The 25,294-nt window shown below is 47.4% G+C and overlaps 1 protein-coding gene across 1 annotated transcript in view; it reads left to right on the forward strand.

Annotated features, from left to right (window-relative positions):
* slgA (proline dehydrogenase slgA) overlaps positions 1 to 25,294 on the forward strand; it is a 446,215-nt gene that overhangs the window by 303,724 nt on the left and 117,197 nt on the right. Inside the window, exon 4 of the mRNA XM_075687036.1 lies at positions 15,744 to 15,890. Coding sequence (XP_075543151.1) covers positions 15,744 to 15,890 — 147 coding nt within the window. The remainder of the gene's footprint in view (positions 1 to 15,743; positions 15,891 to 25,294) is intronic.

The raw sequence follows: 25,294 nt of genomic DNA on the forward strand, positions 1-25,294 counted from the left end.
TACTCCAACCAAGGAAATAGGCAGTACCAGTCTGAGTGGAAGCTTCTGCTCAATTTGCTGTACTTCTTAGATGGAAATGGGTCCAGTATTGGCTGTGTAGGTGACTCTGTCTTAAATTTCGAAATGTCCAACTGGCCTGCATGGTCGGCATGCACATCCGAGGCGGTGAATTCGGTCATGGAATCGGGTTCATTCCTTGCTGCACATGATGTGGAAAGCTTGTCGCACTCACTGTCCATTTACATCGACAAGGACGGACAAGCGTCATGAGAAATGATGCTGTTCACAGTCTCTTCAAGTGAAATCAAAACAGACCACTGAAAAGAATTTTCTTGTTCATGGAGCATCTCCAAATCTCCCATTGTTGAAGCAGAAAGCTCGGTGTGGATGCATTGTTGCTTGGCCCGTTTGCTTGCATTAGAAAAAAAAGTCGGCAATGGACCTTTTCTGCGACATCCTAAGGCAACCCAAAGGTCCTGTGGCATCGACCACATGTTGGAGCCTCTTCCAGTGGCGAGATAGGCTGGCATTTCCTCCCGCGATACGAGCACTGCTTGCGAGCAAGCGAACGAATTGGTGAAGTGGTTGGTGCCACCACTGCAGTGAACTAGAAGACTAGAAGGGGCCAGTCCACTGAGCGGAACGGCTCTGCTGCATCGTGAATTGTGCGCCCAGGGGCAATTGTAGCTGTGGCGCTGTCATCGCTCACTACTGATACTTCTGTTACAACTCAATATGGCGAAGAGCTTTACTTAGACATTTGCCAGAGGCAACCCACCCCCATTCATCACCCACCTATTCAGAATTCAGTGCAGCTTTGACGCCGACAGTTGACGGGTCAAGACCCTCTGCCTGAAAACGACAAGCTGAACTAATGGATGAAAGGGGCCCAAGTCGACGGCTACCAAAGAACAGCGCCGACCTTAGATTCCAAGGTTGAATACGGTTACATATTTCATGCCATCAAAGTCTGAGTTCGGCGGAACAGTGGGAAATCGTGGCAGGATATTGCGACCGAGTCGATGTTCGCGATTGGCCACGATACAGTCATCAGATTCCCTAGCCTAGCCGCCTAAGAAAGACGAAAGGATAAAAAGCGGAGACCTTTCGGTCAGAGAGGCTCATGTGTCCTGATGCAGCGTTGCCATCTGGTGAAATTGGCCGCGAGATTTCGAAAACCGGGGAAAATGTTGAGCTCCTGGTGGCCAGGCCAGCAAACTGCTACACCAGACAAAATCTGGGGATATTTGGGGAAAACCACTCTACCGAAATTACCATCTACCGGCGCTGCTCATCTAAACATTTAACACTAGGTAGCGCCTGTGGCTGCCTGATTCTAAGCCCTATATTTGTATTTGTCTATTGCTCATGAAATCCCTGTGTTGCTGTGCTACTGCTAGGGTGCAGTGAACTAAAGCTTACTGTAGCTAGGGTTTATGCTAGCGCTAGGTTTCAACCGACGTATAGTTATAAGAAGTGTAATGGGGCGTACTGAACAGTTCAGATGGTAGCATTTGTTCGTAACCAAGAAGGCAGGTGACACAGAGCAGGAACGGTTGGTTGCCCAAACGGCTCACACTCGTGCTAAGCACTGGTGATCCGGCTGGCCCACTGGTTGCACTGCAGGCATGGAATAGACGATCTGGCTCGCCTTGTTCTTGTGCTCTTCTTTGTTACAATTACCCCCAGTGCAAAAGCGGAGCCATCCTGGCGACTTACGACGTGGAGACGAACGAGTCATAGAATTGTTTCAAGCGGCAAACGTGAACAACGTCCCATCCACGGCGGCGCTTGTCAGATGTCGGTGTAAGCGGCTCTATGACATAGTTGACCGGAGAGGTGTGTTCGACGATGCGGTATGGTCCATCATACTGCGAGATAAATTTTGTCGAAAGTCCAGGCATGGTAGAAGGGACGGACAACAAGACAAGTGTGCCGGGAGCGAAGTTCGGATGCGTAGTGTCGCCATCACGATTGGCTTTTTGTCGTTGTTGGTCAGCGGAGGTGAACTTTTGGGCTAATTGCCGGCATTCGTCGGTGTATCGGGCGACGACTGAATTGGGAGCACACTCTGACATGTCTGGTGTACAAGACAAAACCGTATTGATGGTATGGGAAAGATCGCAACCGTAGAGAAGAAAGTATGGAGAAAATCTTGTAGTACTTTGTGTAGCCGTATTATATGCGTACGTGACAAATGGGAGGATGAGGTCCCAGTTTGTATGCTCCGATGAAACGTACATGGTGAGCATATCACCAAGGGTGTGATTGAAACGCTCCGTAAGCCCGTTAGTTTGAGGATGGTATGCTGTGGTGGTCCGGTGAACTATGTGGCATTGAGCAAGCAGAGCTTCAACCACCTGCGACAGAAACACATGGCCTCTATCACTCAACAGCTCCCGAGGTGGGCCATGACGAAGAATGAAACCATGTAGCAGAAAGGATGCAACATCACTGGCGGTCGCTGCAGGTAGAGCAGTGGTTTCAGCATAGTGTGTAAGGGGATCAACTGCGACAATAATCCATCGTTTTCCAACAGGTGTTAGTGATAGCGGCCCATACAGGTCAATTCCCACACGGTCGAAGGCACAATCAGGGCACGGAAGCGGCTGTAATAAACCGTGGGCCGGATGAGGCGGAGATTTGCGGTGTTGGCATTGCGGGCACGAGCGGACAAACTTTTGGACAAAAGTAAACATTCCTCGCCTAGTAACGTTGTAGTAACGTTGTCGCAGGCACTCATACGTCTTGTATACACCCGCGTGTGCACATTGTGGGTCAGTATGAAAAGACGCGCACATGTCGGAACGTAAAGTCCTAGGGATAACCAGGAGCCACTTGCGACCATTGGGCTGGTAGCTGCGTTGATACAAAAGGTTATCCCGGACAGCAAAATGACAGCCTGGCGACGCAGGGAGCGGGAGATGGGAGATGCAGGCGAGCCAAAAAGGAGATCCAAAAGAGAGGCCACCCAAGGATCCTTGCGCTGTTCTGATGCGAAGGTGTCGATGTCGACCGAGGATACTGCCTTAATGGTGGAGAGGGAGGCCGTGTCAGCTGGCAGCGGAGAGCGGGACAGAGCGTTAGCATCAGTGTGCTTGCAACCTGAATGGTATGTGACGTGTATGTCGTATTCATGAATGCGCAGAGCCCAGCAGGCAAGGCATCCAGATGGGTCTTTTAAAGAGGATAACCAACAAAGGGCTTGATGGTCAGTAACCACATTGAAAGGCCTGCCATACAAATAAGGGCGAAACTTCTCGAGTGCCCAAACGATGGCCAGGCATTCTTTTTCTGTGACGCTGTAATTACGTTCCCCTTTGGTCAGCGCACGACTGGCATAAGCAACGACATACTCGGAGTAGCCAGGCTTGCGCTGTGCAAAGACAGTGCCAAGGCCAATACCACTGGCATCGGTATGCACTTCAGTTGTGGCAGTGGGGTCGTAGTGTCACAGTATAGGTGGAGACGTCAGGAGATGGCGTAAGGTCACGAACGCGGTGTCGCATGCAGGAGACCAGGAGGATAGGTCGTTGGCACCACTTAAGAGTTGTGTCAGAGGTGATAAAATCGAGGCAAAATTGCGAACAAAGCGTCTGAATAAAGAACAGAGGCTGATGAAGGCGCGGAGTTCTTTGAGTGTCTTAGGTTTTGGAAACTTTGCCACCGCGCGAAGTTTTGATGGGTCGGGGCAAATGCCGTCTTGTGATACGACGTGACCTATGATAATGAGCTTGCATGCGGGGAACTGGCACTTTTTCAGTGGGTGGCCCACTGGTTTCACTGCAGGCATGGAACAGACGATCTGGCTGGCCTTGTTTGGTGGTTTTCTTCTTCATTACAGAAGTTTCAATAGACGGCACCAGCTGTTCTAGCGGAGGAATGATTTTACCGTGGGAAGCGCGGGAAGAGCAATGCCGGGCCGCCTGCAACGCGTCAGGTGGCCAGCCAACACACAAACGGACGCTCCGCTCGTTTCGCTGCCACAAAAAGCTGTTGAGCAGTATAAAGGCGTTTAGCCTCCATGAAATTGGTGGCCTAAGATCTACCCAGGACTTCACAGGCAAACCACATCGTGGTTTGGTAAGTTTTGCAGTAATTGTTTACTTGCGTTGATTTTTCGTAGCGTTTGCCACAAATGCCCTGATTCTTTTTCTAGACTCAACTGCTTCACGCTGTTGCAATGAGCAGTCAAAGCAAAGCAGCCATCTCCGAAAGGAGATGGTGATCCAGGCTGTGCCAAGACAGTAGAAAGAACCGTAAGTCCTATGAATACAGCAGAAAGTACCTCGAATCCTGGGAAAAAGAATTCCAATGACTGACAAGTGCGGCATCACAAGGTACCAAGCTTCTATTCTGCAAGTTATGTCGAAAATTTCTTCGACCGCACCACGGCACACTAACCGAACATGCACAGGGAGCTCAGCACAAAGGAGCTGTCAAGTCTGCATCAGTTTCTCAGACGCTGAATTTCCCAAAGAAGCCGAACCTGTCGGACGACCTGAAATGTGCTGAGTTGGCGTTAGTGCTTACAACCTGCTGCCACTGCCCTACCTTGGCAATTGACCATTTAGGGGAAGGGATAAAAAAAAAAATGGCAAAGGAAGCTTTCTTGAGCACCTATGTCTTCACTGTACCATGTGCACCGCTTTAATCAACTCTGTCTTGTCCCCCCTCTCTTCGAGGCGAAGTTATGGCTGATATCAAAGGCAAGAAGTTCCTTCTGGTGCCGGATGAGACCACGGATGTCACGGTGGAAAAGTTGCTCGCAATCTGCACCCGCTATTTTAGCGAAAAATTCAGCAAAGTTGTGACCGCATTCCTGGGGCTTTATCCAGTGATTCATGCTACTGGTGAGGCACTTTTTCATATTGTCAGAGATTGCCTTTACGAGTATGGGATGTGCCTTTGGGATTGTGTCGGCATCGCCTGTGATGGAGCTGCTGTAATGGTTGGTGAACACAACAGTGTCTGGTCACGGATCAAGGAAGAGTCGCCTAATTGCATCCTGAACAAGTGTGTATGCCATTCATTGGCCCTCTGCATGCAAAAGGCTTTTGAAACATTACCTTCTAGTCTAGGCTACCTCCTACTAAAATCACAGCATGGTTTTCAAACAGCACACTCTGACGCCATGCTTACAAGGAACTTTTTGAAAGCATGAAAGAACAAGAAGTGGAAGCACAAAGTGACAAGAAGTCTTGCCACATGCCATTTTTGAAGCTATCTGGCACACGATGGCTTGTTCGAGGGCGTGTCATCAAGAGATTTATCGAACATTGGAATGAGCTGAAGGCTTACTTTACGTTAGCCATGCAAGAAGGTACTCAAGAAGTAAGGTACAAAGCTCGATTGATCCATGACATGCACCATGATGATGTGAACTACATTTATGTCATATTTTTGTCTCTCATCGTCCAAGAATTTGAAAAGGTCAATGCTTTCTTCCGGTCAGTAAACATTGATCCAGACAAGATGTACAAAGAGCTTGATCTGCTTCACCGAACGCTGTAGTCAAGAATTTTTCACAAGCAAGGGCACTGACTTTCTTTGGGAATGACAGACTTTGGATCTCAGTTTGTCAGTGAACTCCTCCGTTGCAAGCACCAGGAGACCAACCTCAATGAAGCTGCTGTGCAAGGGCTGAAGCACTGCTGCCAAGATTTTCTCAGTGACCTGCTGAGGGAAGTGGAAAAGTGTTTTCCCTCCAATCAAGCCGTCTTTCAAGGCATGAGTGGACTTCACCCTTCATGAGTCTTGTCTCACACTGCACGACTTTCTGTTTTGCAACTTCCCCTGCAACATCTCATTAAAAAAAAACATAGACATTATTGAAATGCAATACAGAAGAATCGTTATGCATCTTTGGAGTGAGGAGGCCGTCTTTGACGGGAAACTTCCTGAGTATTCTGCAACATTCTGGGCTGGAATTTTCAAGTTTAAAAATGCCATGGGAGAAATGCTCTACCAGGAACTTGCATTGTATGCACTGGCATGTCTTTCGTGCCCAGTGTCAAATGCTGTGGCAGAGCATGTCTTCAGTCAGGTCACGTGTGTGAAGACGAAGTACAGGAACAAGATGTTGCTGAAAACTTTGGATTCCATTGTACGAATTCGCAAAACGTTGGCCTCCAGAGAGGGGTGTTGCGTGAAGTTCACTATCACAGACGATATGCTATGCAGGTTTCGTTCAGACATCTACGATGCTCCAAGCGATGATTAAAGGCTCCTCATCATCACAGACAATCACAGATGATATGCTACGCTGGTTTCATTCAGACATTTGTGATGCTCCTAGTGATGATTAAATGCTTCTCATCATGATCTTATATCAATAATAAAATGAGTGCTTGGCAAATGTTAATTATTGGTAATTTGTGTGCATTTTAAGGCAATTTCAGTTTCTGGTGAAATCTGGGGAAATTTTAGCGAGTTCCTGGTGTCTTGGCAACTTTCCAATCTGGCAACGCTGTCCTGATGTAACTCAGACATTTAATATGCTCCTACATGGAGTGGGCTTCTGTACCTGAAGCCTGTGCACATAAGGTAAATAAATTCTTTTCAAAAGTACACTAAAGGCAAATACGAACTCAATGTGGACTGTTTAAGTGCCATTCCAGAAACCTTGCAACGCTTGCTTTGTGCCAAGAAAAGACTTAGTTTACGAGAAAATTGCATCTGAAGGGCACGAGTATCTCTATCACAATTCAAATCTCCCGGCGCACAAACGGGGAGTGGTGACATAGAATGCGCCATCACCGCCCTTTACGGTAGCCGGTGAGTAAAACGGTGCCCGACAGACGGTGGCATGGTGTTTAGCACAACACGCACACGCCCGGCGATGGAGAAACCGAGCCTTGGCAGAGCGGTGGATTCGCCGCTGCAGCCGCTTTTGGTGAAGTGGCGTGGACCGTTTGGGCATCCTGCGGCATCACTACTTGCAGTTTGTGCTAGTTTCGATAGCCAGGAAAACCAACACATCACTATGCGATAACGAAACTACCGAAATGCAAAAGCGCGGTCAGCACAGAGTCAAGCAAAAACTAAACCTTTCGACCGCCCACGTCGTTGTCAGAGGTAATGTCAATCAGTTCTTTTTATCTAAAAATAAAGTATAACTCAACAAGTAGCATTTTCTTTCTTCCTATAATGCAATACAATGATGTTTTTGTAAGGAGTGGTTTAGTACTAGTGACACAATTTAAATTAGGAGTGTCCTCGTCATCGTGCAAGTACTTGAATGTCCCAGGGAAGCTTCTAATCATGCCCTGCATTTATCTCAATTTTTCTATTACTAATGCTGTATTCACGATAATATTGCGACACGCGTGTGGTATTTGATTGTTTGAACGAGGCGCGTGGGCACGAACACTCGAGAAAAGAGAAGGAAGAATAAACTGGGCTCGCGCTCTCATACATCTGCTTCCAAATTATAAGACATCAAAATTGTCATTTTGTTTCATACTGCATACCTTGGATCAGCAGCGCTCTGGGGGAGGGGGGGCATGCCCGCCCCCCCACCGGCGCCGCTTCTGCAGGCAGAGTTAACATAAGATTTCTAGCCTGGGTCGAGTATGCAACAACATCTCTGGGAGTTGCATTGACTAGTTTTGCAGAGGAACGAACGTCGGCGAGCATGTGGCGAATGAGTCAGACAGCATACGGGTGGTGGTGCTTGTCCTAAAAGTTGTATTTCTGCAGTCATTGTTAGAAGTCTGAGCATGCACAGAAAAATGGTGAGAACTTTGCTCCAAACGGTTGTTCGGAATACTCCACTGGGGTGACGATGGCCAACGAATGCAACAGTGCCATGTGATATGTCCAGCACGAGAGAAATGAAAACAAACCAGGCTGTCATCCTGGGTTCTCCAGTCGGCTTGGTTGCGACAAGCAGGAAACCTAGGGTGCAGGTAGCTAGCAATTGGAGGGTCTGGAATAGTGGTAGCAGCAAGAATGGGACAAAGGGAAGCAATAACCAAGTTGGCTTGTGTCAGTGGTGTGGAGGCCACATTATTCCGGAAGACAGTCTAGATGAAACCCAGCAGGAGGCATAGCTTCAATCTCATGGCAAATAATCAGTGTCAAAAATTCCTGGCTGGTTGTGTGATGTACAGATGGCGGGTCATTGCACAAAGATGTTGCAGACCTATTATGTGGCCTGCTGAACTGATGAGCTATGTGATGGCTCTTCAGTTGCACAAAACAGCGATACTCTTTTATAATGGTGTGTACTGAGTCACAGTTCTTACATATGAGGAGATTGAAGGCATCATGTGTAATCTCCTTCAATATGTGGCCGACCTTGTCCGACTTCATCGTGTTGATGTCGACCTTAGCACAGAACGCAAGTGCATCCTAAATGTATGCAACATAAGATTCGATTGACATAGGAGCATAGCCCGCAAGCTCGTTCTTAGCTGCGAGCTGGTGACCAAAGGGCTTCCCAGAACGGTTTCGTAGCTTTTCCTTACAGATGTCTGAGCTTGTTATGTCAACTTCAACCACCTTGAACCAAACTCATGCTGTTCCTTGGTGATAAAGTATAATGTTGGCCAACATTACCATTGGCTCCCACCGGTTGTGATTGCTTATACGCTCGTGCCATTAAATTCAGTCTTTTCAATCTCAGTGCTATCAGTGCTGTAAAAGGTTACAGGTTCTCAGGTTGTACCAAGATGATGGGGGTCAGAGTCAGCTGTGCTGTGGGCGGACAGTCCGTGGATGCACTCCATCAGCTGTCGTGGTAGGACTTCCACGGTGTCCTCTGTGAAGCTTCGTTTGGTTACCTCGCACCTCCACCAAAAAAGATGTTACGAGGCAGAAGCAAGCACTAGTATTTCACACAGGCTGGAACAACACGACCTGCTCAGAAGGCTGCAGTCCTTCTTAAAATATGACACTGGCAGCCGCCATTTGGCGACACAGGACTTTGTCCTCCTTGTTTCAGTTTGTTAATCGTCTTTTTCACTATATAAATTGTGGTAATAGCGCAGTTCTGCAGTCTGCGCCAGCGGGCCCCAGTCCTGATTGGCTGCGCCCAAGCGGGCTCAGCCACAGCTTGTTCTACTGCTCCTGAGTTCCTAGTTTTCCACCTCTTCCATCAGTGGCTTTGATGTCACTGAACATAGCGGCATTCTCATACTGCCCTTTCTTCTGTGAAGGCAATGGTGGCGTTGGCTCACAGGAGTTTGCAGCGACAACATGGCTGGACAAAATATTGTAGACTGCTGCACCAAACTGGGATCGGCAGAGCAGGCAATGTTGGGGTCCCCAAGGTCTTCCAGGAACCTGAAGGTCCTAAACATGGTGGGCTTCCCAGATGTACACCTTGTGAAGTTGTGGCAGACCAGATGGTGCAGCCTCCAAGTTGCCGAGATCTTGCAGAAATATGAAGGTCCTAAACCGTTCCTGGATGCACACCTGGTCTTGTCTTCCTCACCAACTTCGTTCTGATGCGTGCGCACAGCAGGTAGCTGGAAGGTGCAGTCGCCTGCTCACAGCCATCTCATCGCACAGAGACCAGTGCCATCCACCTTAGGCGTGCAGGCAACAAGGGGAAGATCTCCCTTCTTGAGCTCCAGGAACGCCAGCCACTGCTCACCATGTGCTCCCTAGCTGACTGTGGCGAAGTTCGCCGAAGCATCGGACACTGCTCACTAGGTGCGCAAAAGCCGACTGCATAGAAGTCTGCACCCTGCACCGTTAAGGGACACAGGTGTTCCCAGAGGTGGTGTCGAAGCCATCTCAATGACATCACCCGCACCGGCTGTGTCCTTCTCCAACGGCAGCTGCAGCAGCACATAGGAGACCACACTGCCCCTGGGTCCCACGCCAGGCCCGATAATGGCAAAAGAGAGGCGCCCCTCCTCAAACACCAGAGGTACACCAGGCTGGGGTACGAGACGCTACTATCTGTGGAACAGGTGCTGGCTGCCTTCCCTCATGGCCATGGTCTGTCCCAGAATGCAGCTGGGGCCCCACGTTGCTGGTACCAATGTGGGAATGACTTGGTGCCACCGTACGTGCCAGCAGGCTCCAGTCCTGGCATGCTGCACCTAGAGCAACCAGTTGTGGCTCACACCACTGCTTGCGTGTTCTTCCTTTTCCACCTCTTCCACCAATGGCTTTGCTGTCGCTGATCATAGTGGTGTTCCCATAAAATATTGTCTAAATGAACTACATTTCAGGGTGTTTAACCTGTTTCGAATGGAAGACAAGCTGAGTTCATTGAACATTTACTTTTCTATTTCTGTGTATTGGTGCATTCTTCTGTGTGCATGTGGGTGTGTCTGTATTAATTTAATAACTGGGAGTGCTGTCTGCATGTTTGTTTTTTTATTTTTGTGGTAGTTTTTCATTACTTATAGCTATGCCCTTCTGGGGTGCGATCAGAGATCATTGTTCGGCACATTCATTCGGTTAACGGTGCGCATTAGTGGCCTACTTCGCACCGACGTCACCAGCCGCGAGGCGCAGCCACATTTTTGGTGATGTCAAAGTGAGGACACGCTCCTGTCAATCATTTTGCAACCAAGCAAGTCATCTGCTAGGCACCGAACCCAATGGGAGTTGGGAAGTTTGGAGAGATCATACGCTCGTTACGAGACCGGCTTCGCATGGCGCGTCTGGTGGTATGGATTGGATCCAAGCGGCGGCTTTGGCCGCAGAATGGCACGTTCGAATCCAATCCATCGTTTAATTTGAGAAAATGGCGCTTGCGATGGGAACTTCAGTTGTTGCATTGGTATTGCTTGAGGAGGAACAGAGGATTGGAGGTGCGAAACATGTTTGAAGAAACAGCAGAAAGCAAATTTCAGCTTCACTTTCATTTCTTAAAACAAATAGTGCGTTAGTTGTGTGGCGAACTCAACCCATCATCGGGTGGCAGTGAGCCACTGGAATGCTGCTATTGCCTCTTGAAAAGTGCGCCACTGTTCCTGTCGTTTCTTTTTTTTCCTCACTGTGCATGACACCACCTAGGGACGACGCAGAGAAACTAATAGTTATAAATTGTAGTAGTCACACGTATTACTATTTGAAAATGTGTTTAAGCTTGAGAAGAAAAAAATACAGTGGAACCCCGGTTATATGTCCCCCGGTTTTGCGATGACTCGGGTTTTACGATGCATTAGCACAGTCCCGGCGAAGTCCCCGTAGAAGCAATGCATTAAAAACCCCGGTTATCCGATGAAATTTTACGCCTGACCCGCGTTATACGACGACCCTCACGAAGCGTGGGACGGAATGGCAGACAAAAGAAAAGTTCATAGTGGGTACAGCGCGAAGAAGACGACGACGAAGTGAAAGGACACAGGACGTCGGACGACACTCCGTCGTCATCTTGTTCGTGCTGTTCCCATTATGGATGCACACCAACTCGCCCAACTTTCCACTTTAATATTAACAAAAGAAAAGTGCCGCGAGTCTCTTTCCTCGCTATGTCTCTCCACACGCGGGGCGCTTGACACCGCTCGACCAGTTCGCTCCAGCGCAGCTTTCTTCCTTGCCTCGTCTCATCGTTCGTTTCTCTCTCCTCCACCAGCAGCCGCCCGCGACACCCACTGTGCTGAAATAGCACCTTTTCTTCTCCACAATCACTTTTTCACTCTCTTCTCGGCGGCGGCGCCTCTCTTCACGTTGGGGAAGCATTTCTCTCCTTCCAGTTTCCCAGCAGCAGATCGCCGACAAGGTAGCGCCTAGGTTTATCGTACGTGATCTTCGTCATAATCCTAGCGACCAGCGTTCAGCGGAGGTTTTGAGTTGTGTGGAGCAGCGCGATGCACGATGGCCCGAAAGCAGACTGTCGCTCGACGATAAACTGAATATTATCGAGGAAGCAGAAAAGCAGCATGGAGCCACGAAAGCCAGCATTGCCCGGGACCTTAAGATACCCGAATCTTCACTTAAGACGATCCTGGCAAACAAAGCGGTGATGTCGCAGAATGCCAACAAGTTTAGGCTCAAGCAGAAAGCAGCAAAAGAAGGACAGCATGAGAAGTTAGAAAAAGTTGTCGTCAAGTGGCTGCATCAAGCACGGAGCTCTGCGATCAACGTTGACGGCACCATTCTAAAAGAAAAGGCGGACCTTGTGGCATTGTGTCTGGGTGTCGACAACTTTGAGGCATCGAACGAATGGCTGGATCGCTTTAAAAAACGAAACAGGATTGTATACAGCTGTTCCTGCAGAGAAAGCACTTTCGTGGACGTTTCGACGGTGAACGAGTGGATGGAGTCACTGCCGGAGATGATTGCTCCATACAAGCCTTACGACGTTTTCAATGCCGGCTAGAGCAGTATTTTTTACCATATGCAGCCCGAGCAAACCCTTGCATTTGAGGGTCACAGCTGTCATGGTGGCAAGCGTAGTAAAGAGCATGTGACAGCACTATTCTGTGCTAACGAGGACGGTTGCGAGAGGCTGCTTGTGCTTGTTGTTGGAAAGTTTGCAAAGCCAGGGTGCTTTAAGAACTTGAAGACGCTGCCGTGCAGCTACAACTTCAACAAAGAGGTATGGATGACGTCTTCGCTCTTCAGCAATTTTTTGCAGGGGCTGCATAACAAAATGGGTGCTAAGGTGAGGGAAATATTGCTTTTCATGGACAACGCACCATGCCACCCACCCAATACGTCCAGCCTGAGGAACATAAAGTTTTGTTTTCCCCCGCCCAACTGCACAAGCCGGCTGCACCCGCTGGATGCCAGCATCATTAAGTGCGTCAAGCAAGGGTACCAGAAGCGGTTAGTGCAGCATCGGCTGGCAGCTATGGAGCACAGCGAGTCAGAAAAAAAGATCTCTTTGCTCAATGCCATACATTTTATTGCCAGTTCATGGAACACAGTGTCCTGAAGCACAATCGCTAACTCGTTCAAGCACTGTGGCTTTAAGTGAGAGACTGCCTCCTCTGCTGGGGACGCAACAACCTCGATGCCGCTTGAGGCTGATGCAGGCTTTGCCGACGCCGATTTCAAGGGTTTAAACCTCACCACGACCTTCGCAGAGTTTGTGGAGGCCAAGGACGACGTTGCGATCTGCGGCAAGCTGTCGCTGGATGACGCCATCGAGGAGGCTTTGCCTAGTGCCGACACCGCTATGACATCGGATGAGGACAATGACGATGCCACAGATGTCGTGCCTGTGCTTACCATGTTCGCTGAGGTGCTACGGCTCATAGACAGCATCCGGAACTTCATCTGTTCATGCGACGCCACAGAGGACCTCCTTTTGGACGTTGCCCAACTCAAGCAAAAGCTCTTGGTTCACGGATCAAACAAGGTCCAAAAGAAACTTACCAACTTTTCTCAAAGTTCACGCCGGCTGACGGGAATCGTAGCAGTGGGCAGTGGAGTGCCGTAAAGGTTCGTTTGAATAAAGCATGATTGGTACCTGTACTGTAAATTCCGTGGTACCTGTACCGTAAGGATTCCGTAAAGGCTACTCAACAATAGGTCATATTCACACTATCAATCAGGTGATAGAGAAATGTGCGGAATATAACCAACCCTTATATATAGCTTTCATTGATTACGAGAAAGCGTTTGATTCTGTCGAAACCTCAGCAGTCATAGAGGCATTATGGAATCAGGGTGTAGACGAGCCGTATGTAAAAATACTGAAAGATATCTATAGCGGCTCCACAGCCACCGTAGTCCTCCATAAAGCAAGCAACAAAATCCCAATAAAGAAAGGCGTCAGGCAGGGAGATACGATCTCTCCAATGCTATTCACAGCGTGTTCAAAGGAGGTATTCAGACACCTGGATTGGGAAGAATTGGGGATAAAAGTAAATGGTGAATACCTTAGTAACTTGCGATTCGCTAATGACATTGCCTTGCTTAGTAACTCAGGGGACCAATTGCAATGCATGCTCACTGACCTGGTGAGGCAAAGCAGAAGAGTGAGTCTAAAAATTAATCTGCAGAAAACTAAAGTAATGTTTAACAGTCTCGGAAGAGAACAGCAATTTACAATAGGTAGCGAGGCACTGGAAGTGGTAAGGGAATACATCTACTTAGGGCAGGTAGTGACGGCGGATCCGGATCATGAGACGGAAATAATCAGAAGAATAAGAATGGGCTGGGGTGCGTTTGGCAGGCATTCTTAGACCATGAAAAGCAGGTTGCCATTATCCCTCAAGAGAAAAGTGTAAAATAGCTGTGTCTTACCAGTACTCATCTACGGGGCAGAAACCTGGAGGCTTACGAAAAGGGTTCTACTCAAATTGAGGACGACGCAACGGGCTATGGAAAGAAGAATGATAGGTGTAACGTTAAGGGATAAGAAAAGAGCAGATTGGGTGAGGGAACAAACGCGAGTTAATGACATCTTAGTTGAAATCAAGAAAAAGAAATGGGCATGGGCAGGACATGTAATGAGGAGGGAAGATAACCGATGGTCATTAAGGGTTACGGACTGGATCCCAAGGGAAGGGAAGCGTAGCAGGGGGCGGCAGAAAGTTAGGTGGGCGGATGAGATTAAGAAGTTTGTAGGCATGGCATGGCCACAATTAGTACATGACCGGGGTTGTTGGAGAAGTATGGGAGAGGCCTTTGCCCTGCAGTGGGCGTAACCAGGCTGATGATGATGACGACGACGACGACGACGACGATGATGATGATGATGATGATGATCATGGTACCTGTACTGCAGCATTAATTCTTATCGCATGTACTTTTTTGGTAATTTGGGTTTCCAAGCCCTGCAGAGTATGTTAGTAGTTTACTTAGAAGTTTCTCATAAAGCTGTCGCGCGAAATAAGTAGTATTTTTATAGGCATAATTTATGTTCGGATTTTATGATGCCCACATTTTACGACACTTTTTCACGGTCCCGAAAAAGTCGTATAATCGGAGTTCCACTGTACATTTTTTAGGTAAAGATTTCATTCATTCGAAGACGAAAAACATTTCGTTTTGTAGTTTACTGCCTGCAAGCAGACGACAAACGAGGGAAGTAAACTTCTGGAGAGTTCACCGCTTGCTGACTGGCTGCTCTCTCTGCCCCATTCTCACAAATTTCGCATATTGCCACTTTGTGACATTGCAGCAACCGAACAGAACGCGTATCGAACAACGATCTCCGATCGTGCCCCTGTATTCACTTATGTTTTCTTATTTTTTCACATCTCTTACATTGTAGCTTTCCTCTCCTATTTCTCTATTTCTTTACCTTGTCTTCTTTTCCGTGGTGTCTGTACAGTTCAGGTGACAACTTCTTTCTTGTTTCCTCTGTTTTGTCCTTTGTAGTAAATAAAATAAATGACTAGGATAATACTTCCTGAAGATGTGAAACACAGTCATGGTTTGTCCAAAGTAGCTTTGACTGTTGATACAGTCTTTATTACAGCTTAGGCTTGTCTGCTGCTCTGCACCTTTGGCAGGAGCCTGTTAAATAGAAATTTCTTGAACATAGAGGCACATCCGTGTGGCGCATGTTAGACTTGACTTCAAAATAGTGTGCCACCTTGTGCACAGTACCATTGGTCTTTGTGTTCCACTCAAGAAAAATTTCTAATACAGTAGCTGCCAGTAGTGCTCTTTTTATAGAATCCTTCTATATTTGTTCAATACTTAAATTCGTACATACTTCTTCCTTAAAGAAATGCAAGTTAGAAATGGTGGTTGTGTTCACTTCATCCCATTTTCTTGTTAAACTGAAGTTAGTGTAAGTAAACTATGTTCTTTTTTCACACAAATGGAAGTTACTTTCTCATCAACCCAATGTCTAATGTCACCGCACTGTGCAGGAGGCCACCTTCGTCAGTTCCAGCCTAGCGAGCAATTTGCTGACCGGCGACACCCGCACGTCATGGCGCGCACTTACTTCTACCTGAATGAGGCACAATGTGAGAAGAACATGGACATCTTCCTCGAGTGCATCGACGCTGTGGCAGGTGGGGCATGGCAGTGATTGTGCTGGCTTTGCACTGCAACCCTGCGCACCGGTTGGTAAGCTGTGGAGGCAGCAACTATTCTGTTTCTGCCTCCACCTGACATGCTGCGAGGCCATAACTGAGCAGTGTGTACAAATATCACATCAAGGTGAACCTTCCGAGGTCTAAAATGACATTACACCTGTAGCAAGTCTTGTGCTGTTTTTTTCGACTACAGCCAAGGAAAATATGTACACTATTTGTCAAAAGTTTATGGGCTACGTTGCTTGCAACCAACAGTCCGACTGCAGGCTGTTTAAAGGGGTCCTGAACCACCGCTCGGGCTCGGTGAAAAAACATAGTCTGAAGATAGGATATGCTGCTATGAACATCTCATCCAAGTTTTGCTGTCGTACGCAGCTCGTGGAGCTTGCAAGCAAAGGGCGAAGTCGCCTTTCTCTCAAATGCGCTGTTTTGTAATAAAGCAGTTTTCTATACGCAGCTGCTATTAGCCAATAGCTGATGTCAATCAAGAAGGTTGTTTAGATCAGTGTGCTTTTTCCTACTGTTACTGTGTATATATATTGACGAAGTTCAATAAACAGGCTGAAGTAAGCAAAAATGTGCTTTTAAATTTTGACAATAATTACATACTTCCGCAAGAAGCCAACTATTGTCTGCTCAGGTACACTCGGCCGCTACTGCCCGCATAGAAATTAAACTTTGGCCATCCTGCTTATCGGTGCCGTAGCTGGCAGGTCTTGCTAATTTCGACTAGTTTTGAACCCTGAACTAGTCTCAAACAACGCAAAGCTTAAGGTTAGACACGCACATGCCTGCCAGCGCATGCTCACTCCTGGCTGCTCCTGGTTAGACGCCTTGGCATACTAATTGATAGTGCTTGAAAAATGCACAAATTGGATGTTTCTACTATCCGTTGGTTAAGGTGGTGAAGGACAAAGCTGGTTCGCACCACGTAGCATGGTCAGACTGTAGCATATGAGTGCGAGCATGCACTCTAGCCCTGTCATGCACAAAGCAAACGCTTCCCATATGCACTACAGTTAATAAAGGCAAAGTGAAACATCTGCCCACTTGTAGCAATTGCTACAATCGAAACCCATACAGGTTCCTCTAAAGAGAAGCCGTGCAGTTGAAGAAAAATTCGTCCTGCTCCGGTACTCGAACCCGAGACCGCCGCCTTTCCGGAGCAGGCATCTGAGCTAACCAGGCGGCTAGAAGATGGCAGGGCAAAGTCGAATTCATCAACAACTCGAAGCAAAGGCAAGAGTTTGGCATAATAGTTCTGCGGAAACTCGCAAGGTGGAGAGAAGTAAGCACTACGGTTGCATGTAGTTGCGGTCTTCTACGTAGTGTAGATACCGCTGTGGTGCGCCGCCAGAAGTCCACTCACAAAGCACGTTGTGGCTCGGTTAGGACAACTGCATTTGACTTAAATTTGGCGCGTCGTAGGCGCTAAAATCGGAAGTAGGGGTGTCTATGTTAGCATCCAAAAGCAAATTTGAACTGTGCGCCACGGTGACATTTATAAGGTGGAGCACACCCCGCCCCGCCATAGCCTTCGCAGTGCAAGGCATTGAAGAAGGAATGGGAGCACAGCGAAGCAGGTGTTTGATTGCCAATAACTCCACTTTTGCTGAACGTATTGAAGCGCTTTTTGCGGAAAGTATTTCTGAAATGGCCTCTTTAATCTTCAAATACATTTCTCCTCTTCAATAAAATGTGGTTATACCTTTACGGTATACAGTACCACTGTATACCATTACACTTTTACGCTATACAGTACCTGCGGTTATACCGTAAGTTTCAACACCGTGGGGAGTGAAAAGAACTCTTGTACTCACCATCCAGAGGTCTAGAGCGTCAGTAGAACAAGGGGAACAGGACTACACAGCCGAATGACATGTAAAATGGTGAATGCATGGAGTATACTTTTTATGAAGGCTGTACATGTTCTGGTAAGTGTGGTACCTCGCAGCCGTATAGTTATTACCCAGCATCTTCATTTACCCCCTTATTGCCACCCATAAATGGGCTTATGTGACATGAGCATGGGCAGCACCTTTTATTTTCCATGCACTGTATCTCATTAGCAATGGCTAGGTTTGTGATGTGTAGGACAGCTCCTTCTGTGCTTCTTGTCTGTAGTTCAAGGAGTTTGAGCTTCATCCTGGTGCTCTAAGCATGCCGTCTGAACACTTTATTGTCACTTAATTTTACTGCTCTCTTTGTGTGCTCATTCTTGAGATCTGTCTCAAGAACCCTGCTCGTCAAGCGCTCTTCTTATTGCATCGAGCCAGCTACTACAAGTAGTGAGCATCCTGCTGGACCTCGTGCTCTGCTTTTTTTTTTTATGCTTGCAGCATGCTACAAATGCTTTTCATTGACTTGGCTCTGTGCCTTCTGTGTTTTTTTCTCTCTGCTCAATCACTCTTACATGAGTGCTTCTTCTTGCACCCTCTTCTGGTATCAGAATGAAACAAAAACTATGCCGTGTACTGACATGGCAGCGCCCGGCCTGCTTTCTTCGGGCCTCATGCATAGCTATTTTTGACCCATTTTCCCCTTTCACAGGAAGTGCACATTGTTCTAGACTTTCATTACCTTTCACTTCACTTCGACAGCAAAGGCCATGGCAGTTTTCTTGAGATTAGTTATTGGTGTCGAGGCGTGAAGGCCTAGCCTATGGTAACACACAGGTAGCTTGCCACATTACCGACTGAAATTGGCATAGCTCCATCAGCATATTCACTCTTTCATTCGGGGTAGCTTGGGCCTTCAAAAGATTGAAGCACTCATTGACAAATACAAATACGTCAATGCACCAGTATGATTGATCTTAATAAATGCAATGGCACACAGTAAACAAAGACATAAAGAAACATGTTTCTTGTTTTAAATGCAGTCATCAAAATGGTTAGAATGTGCACTACAAGCTCCACTATGCATCTTTATATCCTTATGTATTCACTGGATCCGTCTCGAATATGCACCAGCTAGCCCAAGGCTCAGTGCTACTACAGAACATCTACACATACAGGCATGGAACGCAGTGAACAATTTTCACACTTTCAGCTCTCCTTTGCTCATGGGAGCTCTTGAGATGATTGAAATGCTCACTGACATTTACAAATGCCGGAATGTCACATTCTCGTGATGCCTGCGGCAAGAAGGACGTTCCACGTCCGCCGTCAAGGTCTGTGAGTGGTGGCGCTGGCTAACACTCCCAGGGTTCTACTAGGGCACATAAATACCCAAGAAAGTGGATGGGGAAACGGCGCCGCTGTAGCTCAATTGGCAGAGCATCACACGCGAAATGCGAAGGTTGTGGGTTCGGTTCCCACCTGCGGCAAGTTGTTTTTTCATCCACTTTAATTTGCATTAGTTATCGTTTCTTTATTTCATTTATTAAGCACAAGTAATTTCCCCTATGTTGTCCTTGGTGTCTATGTTTGTTGGCTTCTTATGGAATGCATTAGAGTGCTTCTACACATCTTCTGGTTTAATGGTGTTTCATTGCACAAATGCTGTTAATCTGTTGTGAGAAGGTGCTGCAGAAATGGCAAAGAGCTCTAAAGAGCGAGCTGGTTAATACTACTACCAACGGAAGCGTCAAGCAGACAGCCTTCAAAACAAGCAAGAATCGCTATGACTGCACTAGTCATGTAGGCTGGGACTGCCTACCTCTTGCTCACACCTTCCGATTATTACGTTCATCTTAATGCATAAGCATTCTTTGCTGAATACCCCAGCAAAATCTGTCCATCACGCAAAAGGTTTAATGCCTTATCATCATCATCATCATCATCATCATCATCAGCCGGGTTACGCCCACTGCAGGGCAAAGGCCTCTCCCATACTTCTCCAACAACCCCGGTCATGTACTAATTGTGGCCATGTCGTCCCTGCAAACTTCTTAATCTCATCCACCCACCTAACTTTCTGTCGCCCCCTGCTACGCTTCCCTTCCCTTGGAATCCAGTCCGTAACCCTTAAGAGGAAGCTTTAGCTCGGGTGCTCCTATCTAAATACATGTAAAAGGAGAATTCGTTTTTCTCGGCAACCACTGCACCAAATTTGACGAGGTTTGTTGCATTTAAAAGACAAACCTAAAATCTAGTGACTGTTGGTTTCGAATTTTTCAGTTAGGTCGTAAATTTTTTATCATAAATTGGCAAAAATCGAAAATTTTCAAAAAATGAGGCTATCAAGTTTACAACTCTGTAACTCAGCAATGAAAGACGATATCACAATTCTGTGAATTGCATCTAATAGTACATCTAAAGCGGACAAAATTGATATGTTACACATGAATATAAAAAAAATTTAATCATAGGAAAATACAACTTTTGCAAAACCGTTGTAACCAACATAACAAATTCACGTAAGATGTAAAATGACATATTGAATTTGTCCGCTTTGAATGATCTAATGGATGCCGTTTACAGAACCGCGATATCAGTTCTTGATGCAGAGCTATGAATTTGTAAACTTCGTGCTTCTATTTTTTTTGAACGGTCAAATATTTGAAAATCATTTTAAGAAAATTCAAGCTCTAAATCGAAATTTGGCTTCCAACAGTCACTAGAATTTAACTTTCTCTTTCAAATGCAACAAATTTCATCAAGATCTGTCCAGGGGTTATCTCATAAAAACGTTTTTGCGTTTTACATGTATTTGAATAGGCCGCGTCGGAGTTGGGCCCGAGCTAAAGCTTCCTCTTAATGACCATCGGTTATCTTCCCTCCTCATTACATGTCCTGCCCATGCCCATTTCTTTTTCTTGATTTCAACTAAGAGGTCATTAACTCGCGTTTGTTCCCTCACCCAATCTGCTCTTTTCTTATCCCTTAACGTTACACCTATCATTCTTCTTTCCATAGCTCGTTGCGTCGTCCTCAATTTAAGTAGAACCCTTTTCGTAAGCCTCCAGGTTTCTTCCCCGTAGATGAGTACTGGTAAGACACAGCTATTTTACACTTTTCTCTTGAGGGATAATGGCAACCTGCTTTTCATGGTCTAAGAATGCCTGCCAAACGCACCCCAGCCCATTCTTATTCTTCTGATTATTTCCGTCTCATGATCCGGATCTGCCGTCACTACCTGCCCTAAGTAGATGTATTCCCTTACCACTTCCAATGCCTCGCTATCTATTGCAAATTGCTGTTCTCTTCCGAGACTGTTAAACATTACTTTAGTTTTCTGCAGATTAATTTTTAGACTCACTCTTCTGCTTTGCCTCACCAGGTCAGTGAGCATGCATTGCAATTGGTCCCCTGAGTTACTAAGCAAGGCAATATCATCAGCGAATCGCAAGTTACTAAGGTATTCTCCATTAACTTTTATCCCGAATTCTTCCCAATCCAGATCTCTGAATACCTCCTGTAAACACGCTGTGAATAGCATTGGAGATATCGTATCTCCCTGCCTGACGCCTTTCTTTATTGGGGATTTTGTTGCTAGCTTTATGGAGGACTACGGTGGCTGTGGAGCCGCTATAGATATCTTCCAGTATTTTTACATACGGCTCATCTACACCCTGATTCCGTAATTCCTCCATGACTGCTGAGGTTTCGACTGAATCAAACGCTTTCTCGTAATCAATGAAAGCTATATATAAGGGTTGGTTATATTCTGCACATTTCTCTATCACTTGATTGATAGTGTGAATATGGTCTATTGTTCAGTAGCCTTTACGGAATCCTACCTAGTCCTTTGCTTGACAGAAGTCAAAGGTGTTCCTGATTCTATTTGCGATTAGCTTAGTAAATACTTTGTAGGCAACGGACAGTAAGCAGATGGGTCTATAATTTTTCAAGTCTTTGGCGTCCCCTTTCTTATCGATTAGGATTATGTTAGCGTTTTTCCAAGATTCCGGTACGCTCGAGGTCATGAGGCATTGCATATACAGGGTGGTCAGTTTCTCTAGAACAATCTGCCCACCATCCTTCAACAAATCTGCTGTTACCTGATCCTCCCCAGCTGCCTTCCCCCTTTGCATAGCTCCCAAGGCTTTCTGTACTTCTTCCGGCGTTACCTGTGGGATTTCGAATTCCTCTGGCCTATTCTCTGTTTCATCATCGTCGTGGGTGCTACTGGTACTGCATAAATCTTTATAGAACTCCTCAGCCACTTGAACTATCTCATCCATTTTAGTAATGATACTGCCGGCTTTGTCTCTTATCGCATACATCTGATTCTTGCGAATTCCTAGTTTCTTCTTCACTGCTTTTAGGCTTCCTCCGTTCCGGAGAGCATGTTCAATTCTACCCATATTATAGTTCCTTATGTCAGCTGTCTTACGCTTGTTGATTAACTTCGAAAGTTCTGCCAGTTCTATTCTAGCTGTAGGGTTAGAGGCTTTCATACTGTCAGTAGTGTAATGGCCAGTCACGATATGGCGCCATGTGTTCATTGGTGCGCCGTCGCCGTTTCACTTTTTGAAAGCCACTCATGTATATTTTCTCCCTCTCGTTTTCTCTTTTTTTTGCTCCGAGTTCATTAAACAAAATGGCAGCTTGACAGTTGTGTGTCGTTTCGTTGGCGTCGTGCCAAAATCCCATAATCCGCGACCCCAAAAGATCTGGTCACCCTGCGTACTCAACAAAATCAACAGGTTATGGGCCCAGGACGACGCATCGACCACCTTTTGGAAGAAATGACCTGGATTGCCTTGGTTGAGTGATGAAAAAGTGCGACCACGTTGAAGCAGAAAACGTCAAGCTACACCGCCTTCACTGCGTCGTGCCGATGTCTTCAGAAGTTTAGACAGGCGTGAGTATCGTGAAACTGTCGGGAAGAAGTGACTGACAAGCGGTGTGTGCCCGTGAAGAAAAGTGAGAAGTGCGTATTTTTTTTTGTAAGAAAGACGGTCCGTCACGCGACACCGGCGTTGCTGCATGCTCCATGTTGGATGTGTACGGAAGACGCTCAGATACGTCCTGCGTGAGTACGGCAAAACTGTCAAGACGTGACTGACAAAATATTTTCAGTGGCATTTTTCTTGGCAATAAGTGACCGACAAATCGTGTTCGCGTACGCTAAGTGAGAAACAGCCCCGAAAAAGGAAGTGCATTGTCCCCCTTGCGTTCGAGGATCAGCGAACATGTCGGCATTAGACAAATTTAGACAGCCGAAGTTGTCATCAGATAACTATCACACGTGGTCAATAAGGGCAAGAGCAGCTCTTGTACAGAAAAGATGCTGGGAAGCGATCGACCCTGGATTCTCGAATAGGGAAATGAACGAGCGAGAAAAGCAGACTGACAACAAGGCCCTGACCTTTCTGTTCCTTATCGTCGAGGACAACTACCTGGACGACATCGGGACTTGCAGAACTGCAAAGGAAGCCTGGAATACGCTGCAGGAAATGCACTCAAGGTTTGGACTCTTGCATATACTCCAGCTGAAGCGCGATTTTTTCAACGTAAAAATGAATAGAGATGAGTCAATGCAAGATTACCTTGGAAGACTGATGGTGCTGCATAGGAAGTTGTCAGATGCAGGCTATGCATTTACAGATAGAGAGGTTGCATTAGTGATGCTAATGGGGCTTCCTGACACATATGAACCGCTCATTTTGAATTTTGAACAAGACAAACAAACCCTCACGACCAAAGCAGTGAAGACAAGGCTGCTGGTTGAAGAAAAGAGAAAGCTGCGTCGTGATGAAGATCGGTTAAGCGACGAAGAGAGTCAGACAAGAGCCCTGATCACTAAAGCTCGATTAAGGACTGAGAGCAAGCAACGCAATGAGAAGGTGCATCATCAACTCACTGTCAAGAAGGACGAAAAGTTTCGTCAATGCATCTCAAGTATGCAAAAGAAGAAGGTGCGGTGCTTTGCTTGTGGCAAGATCGGTCATATAGCCAGAGATTGTGACCAGTTCCAAAACGAAGGGGATGACCAGAAGAAGAGAAACTCATCACAGGCAAGGATTGCAGCACAGACGGCTTTATGTGCCAAAAATGTGATGACAGCGCTTCCTCATGTGTGGCATCTTGATAGCGGTGCTACAGATCACATGACATTGCACAAGGCAAACGTCATTGACTTCTGTGATGTGTGGTGCGCGACACGGTGCGGTGTTCGGGACCGTCGAGAGCGGACGACGCTGAGTGCACGCGCGCCAAGCGGGAAGGAGGAAAAACGACGACGCCGAAGAGCGCCCGGCACGTGAACGCGCGGCGCAGGAAAAACAACAAAAGAAAAAGCTACCAATGAGAAAAAACCACGAGGCGTCGGGCAGCCAATCAGTAAATGCCAAATCGGCCAGACCACGACAAAAAGCGTGGTGCGCTGGCAGAACGGGGGCGACACGCAAGAGGACACGCAGGGAGACGCCGGGGAGACGCCAGGATCGTCCCAGGAAACGACGGCAGGAGGAGGTCAACCACCGGAGCGGGCGTTGAAGACGGGCCGTCGGGTTCCGGACCCGAGCCCACCAGGACTTCACCCGCCCGGGGCCTCCTGCCAACCTGTTCCTGTGCGTCGCCCGTCTAACTGAGCGTGCCGTCGGCTCCTCAAGGCCGGTGAGCTTTTGCGCCAGTGGGCAGGACGGGAACAGTCGGGCTTCGGGCCCGAGTTCTACGCCAGCTGCCCGGCCAGAACGCCACCCCCGTCTGCCGTGCCGCCTGCTGCCCGAGGCCGGCGTTCGAGCTTTCGTGCCCGTGGCGAGAGGGGAGCAGTCGGGCTACGGGCCCGAGCTCTCTGCCCGGCCAGAACGCCGCCGCCGTCCACTCCTGCCACCCAGCCGCCAGCGTTACCTCGCCTCACCAGAGCTGGCGCGCTCCCGGCGCCCGGTCGGTCAGCCTACGCCGCAACCTTTGGTGAGACCGGCGCCACCCCTTCTGCCAGCTTGTCGCCGCGTTGCCGTGTCGAGACTGCGACGCGTCCCCGCCCTTGTGGGCACGCCCGAACTCGCGCCCTCGTTAACCTCGTTAAAGCCCTAAGTGTGTTCTTGTTTTCTTGAGTGTGTAATTTAAGCATGTTTTCTGTTTCTTTTTATTTGCTTTATGCTTCTTTTGTGTGTGATTAAAAGTCTTTGTGTGTGTGTCCAAACCAACGGCTTCGTCCTCAATTGGGTTCTCGGAGGCTCCGCCTAAGAGAACCGCTAAAACATTGAGAACACGAACCTTTGCCCATAAGTGGGTCATCACAACTTCAAGCCATGTGAGTCAGGTGTAGAAACTGCAAACAAAGAATCCATGAGTGTCATGGGGAAAGGAAGAGTTCAAATTCAACTATCTGAAGAGTGCGGTGGGTCATTCATCACGCTAGAAGATGTTCTTTATGTGCCCGACTTGAACAGCAACCTACTATCAGTCGGAAGAATTGAAGAGCGAGGTTTGCACGTGACGTACGCCGAGGGCAAAGCCGAAGTTACAAAGGACACCGATGAGCTG

This window comes from Dermacentor variabilis, chromosome 3 (assembly GCF_050947875.1).
Source record: "Dermacentor variabilis isolate Ectoservices chromosome 3, ASM5094787v1, whole genome shotgun sequence".
Lineage (NCBI taxonomy): Eukaryota > Metazoa > Arthropoda > Arachnida > Ixodida > Ixodidae > Dermacentor > Dermacentor variabilis.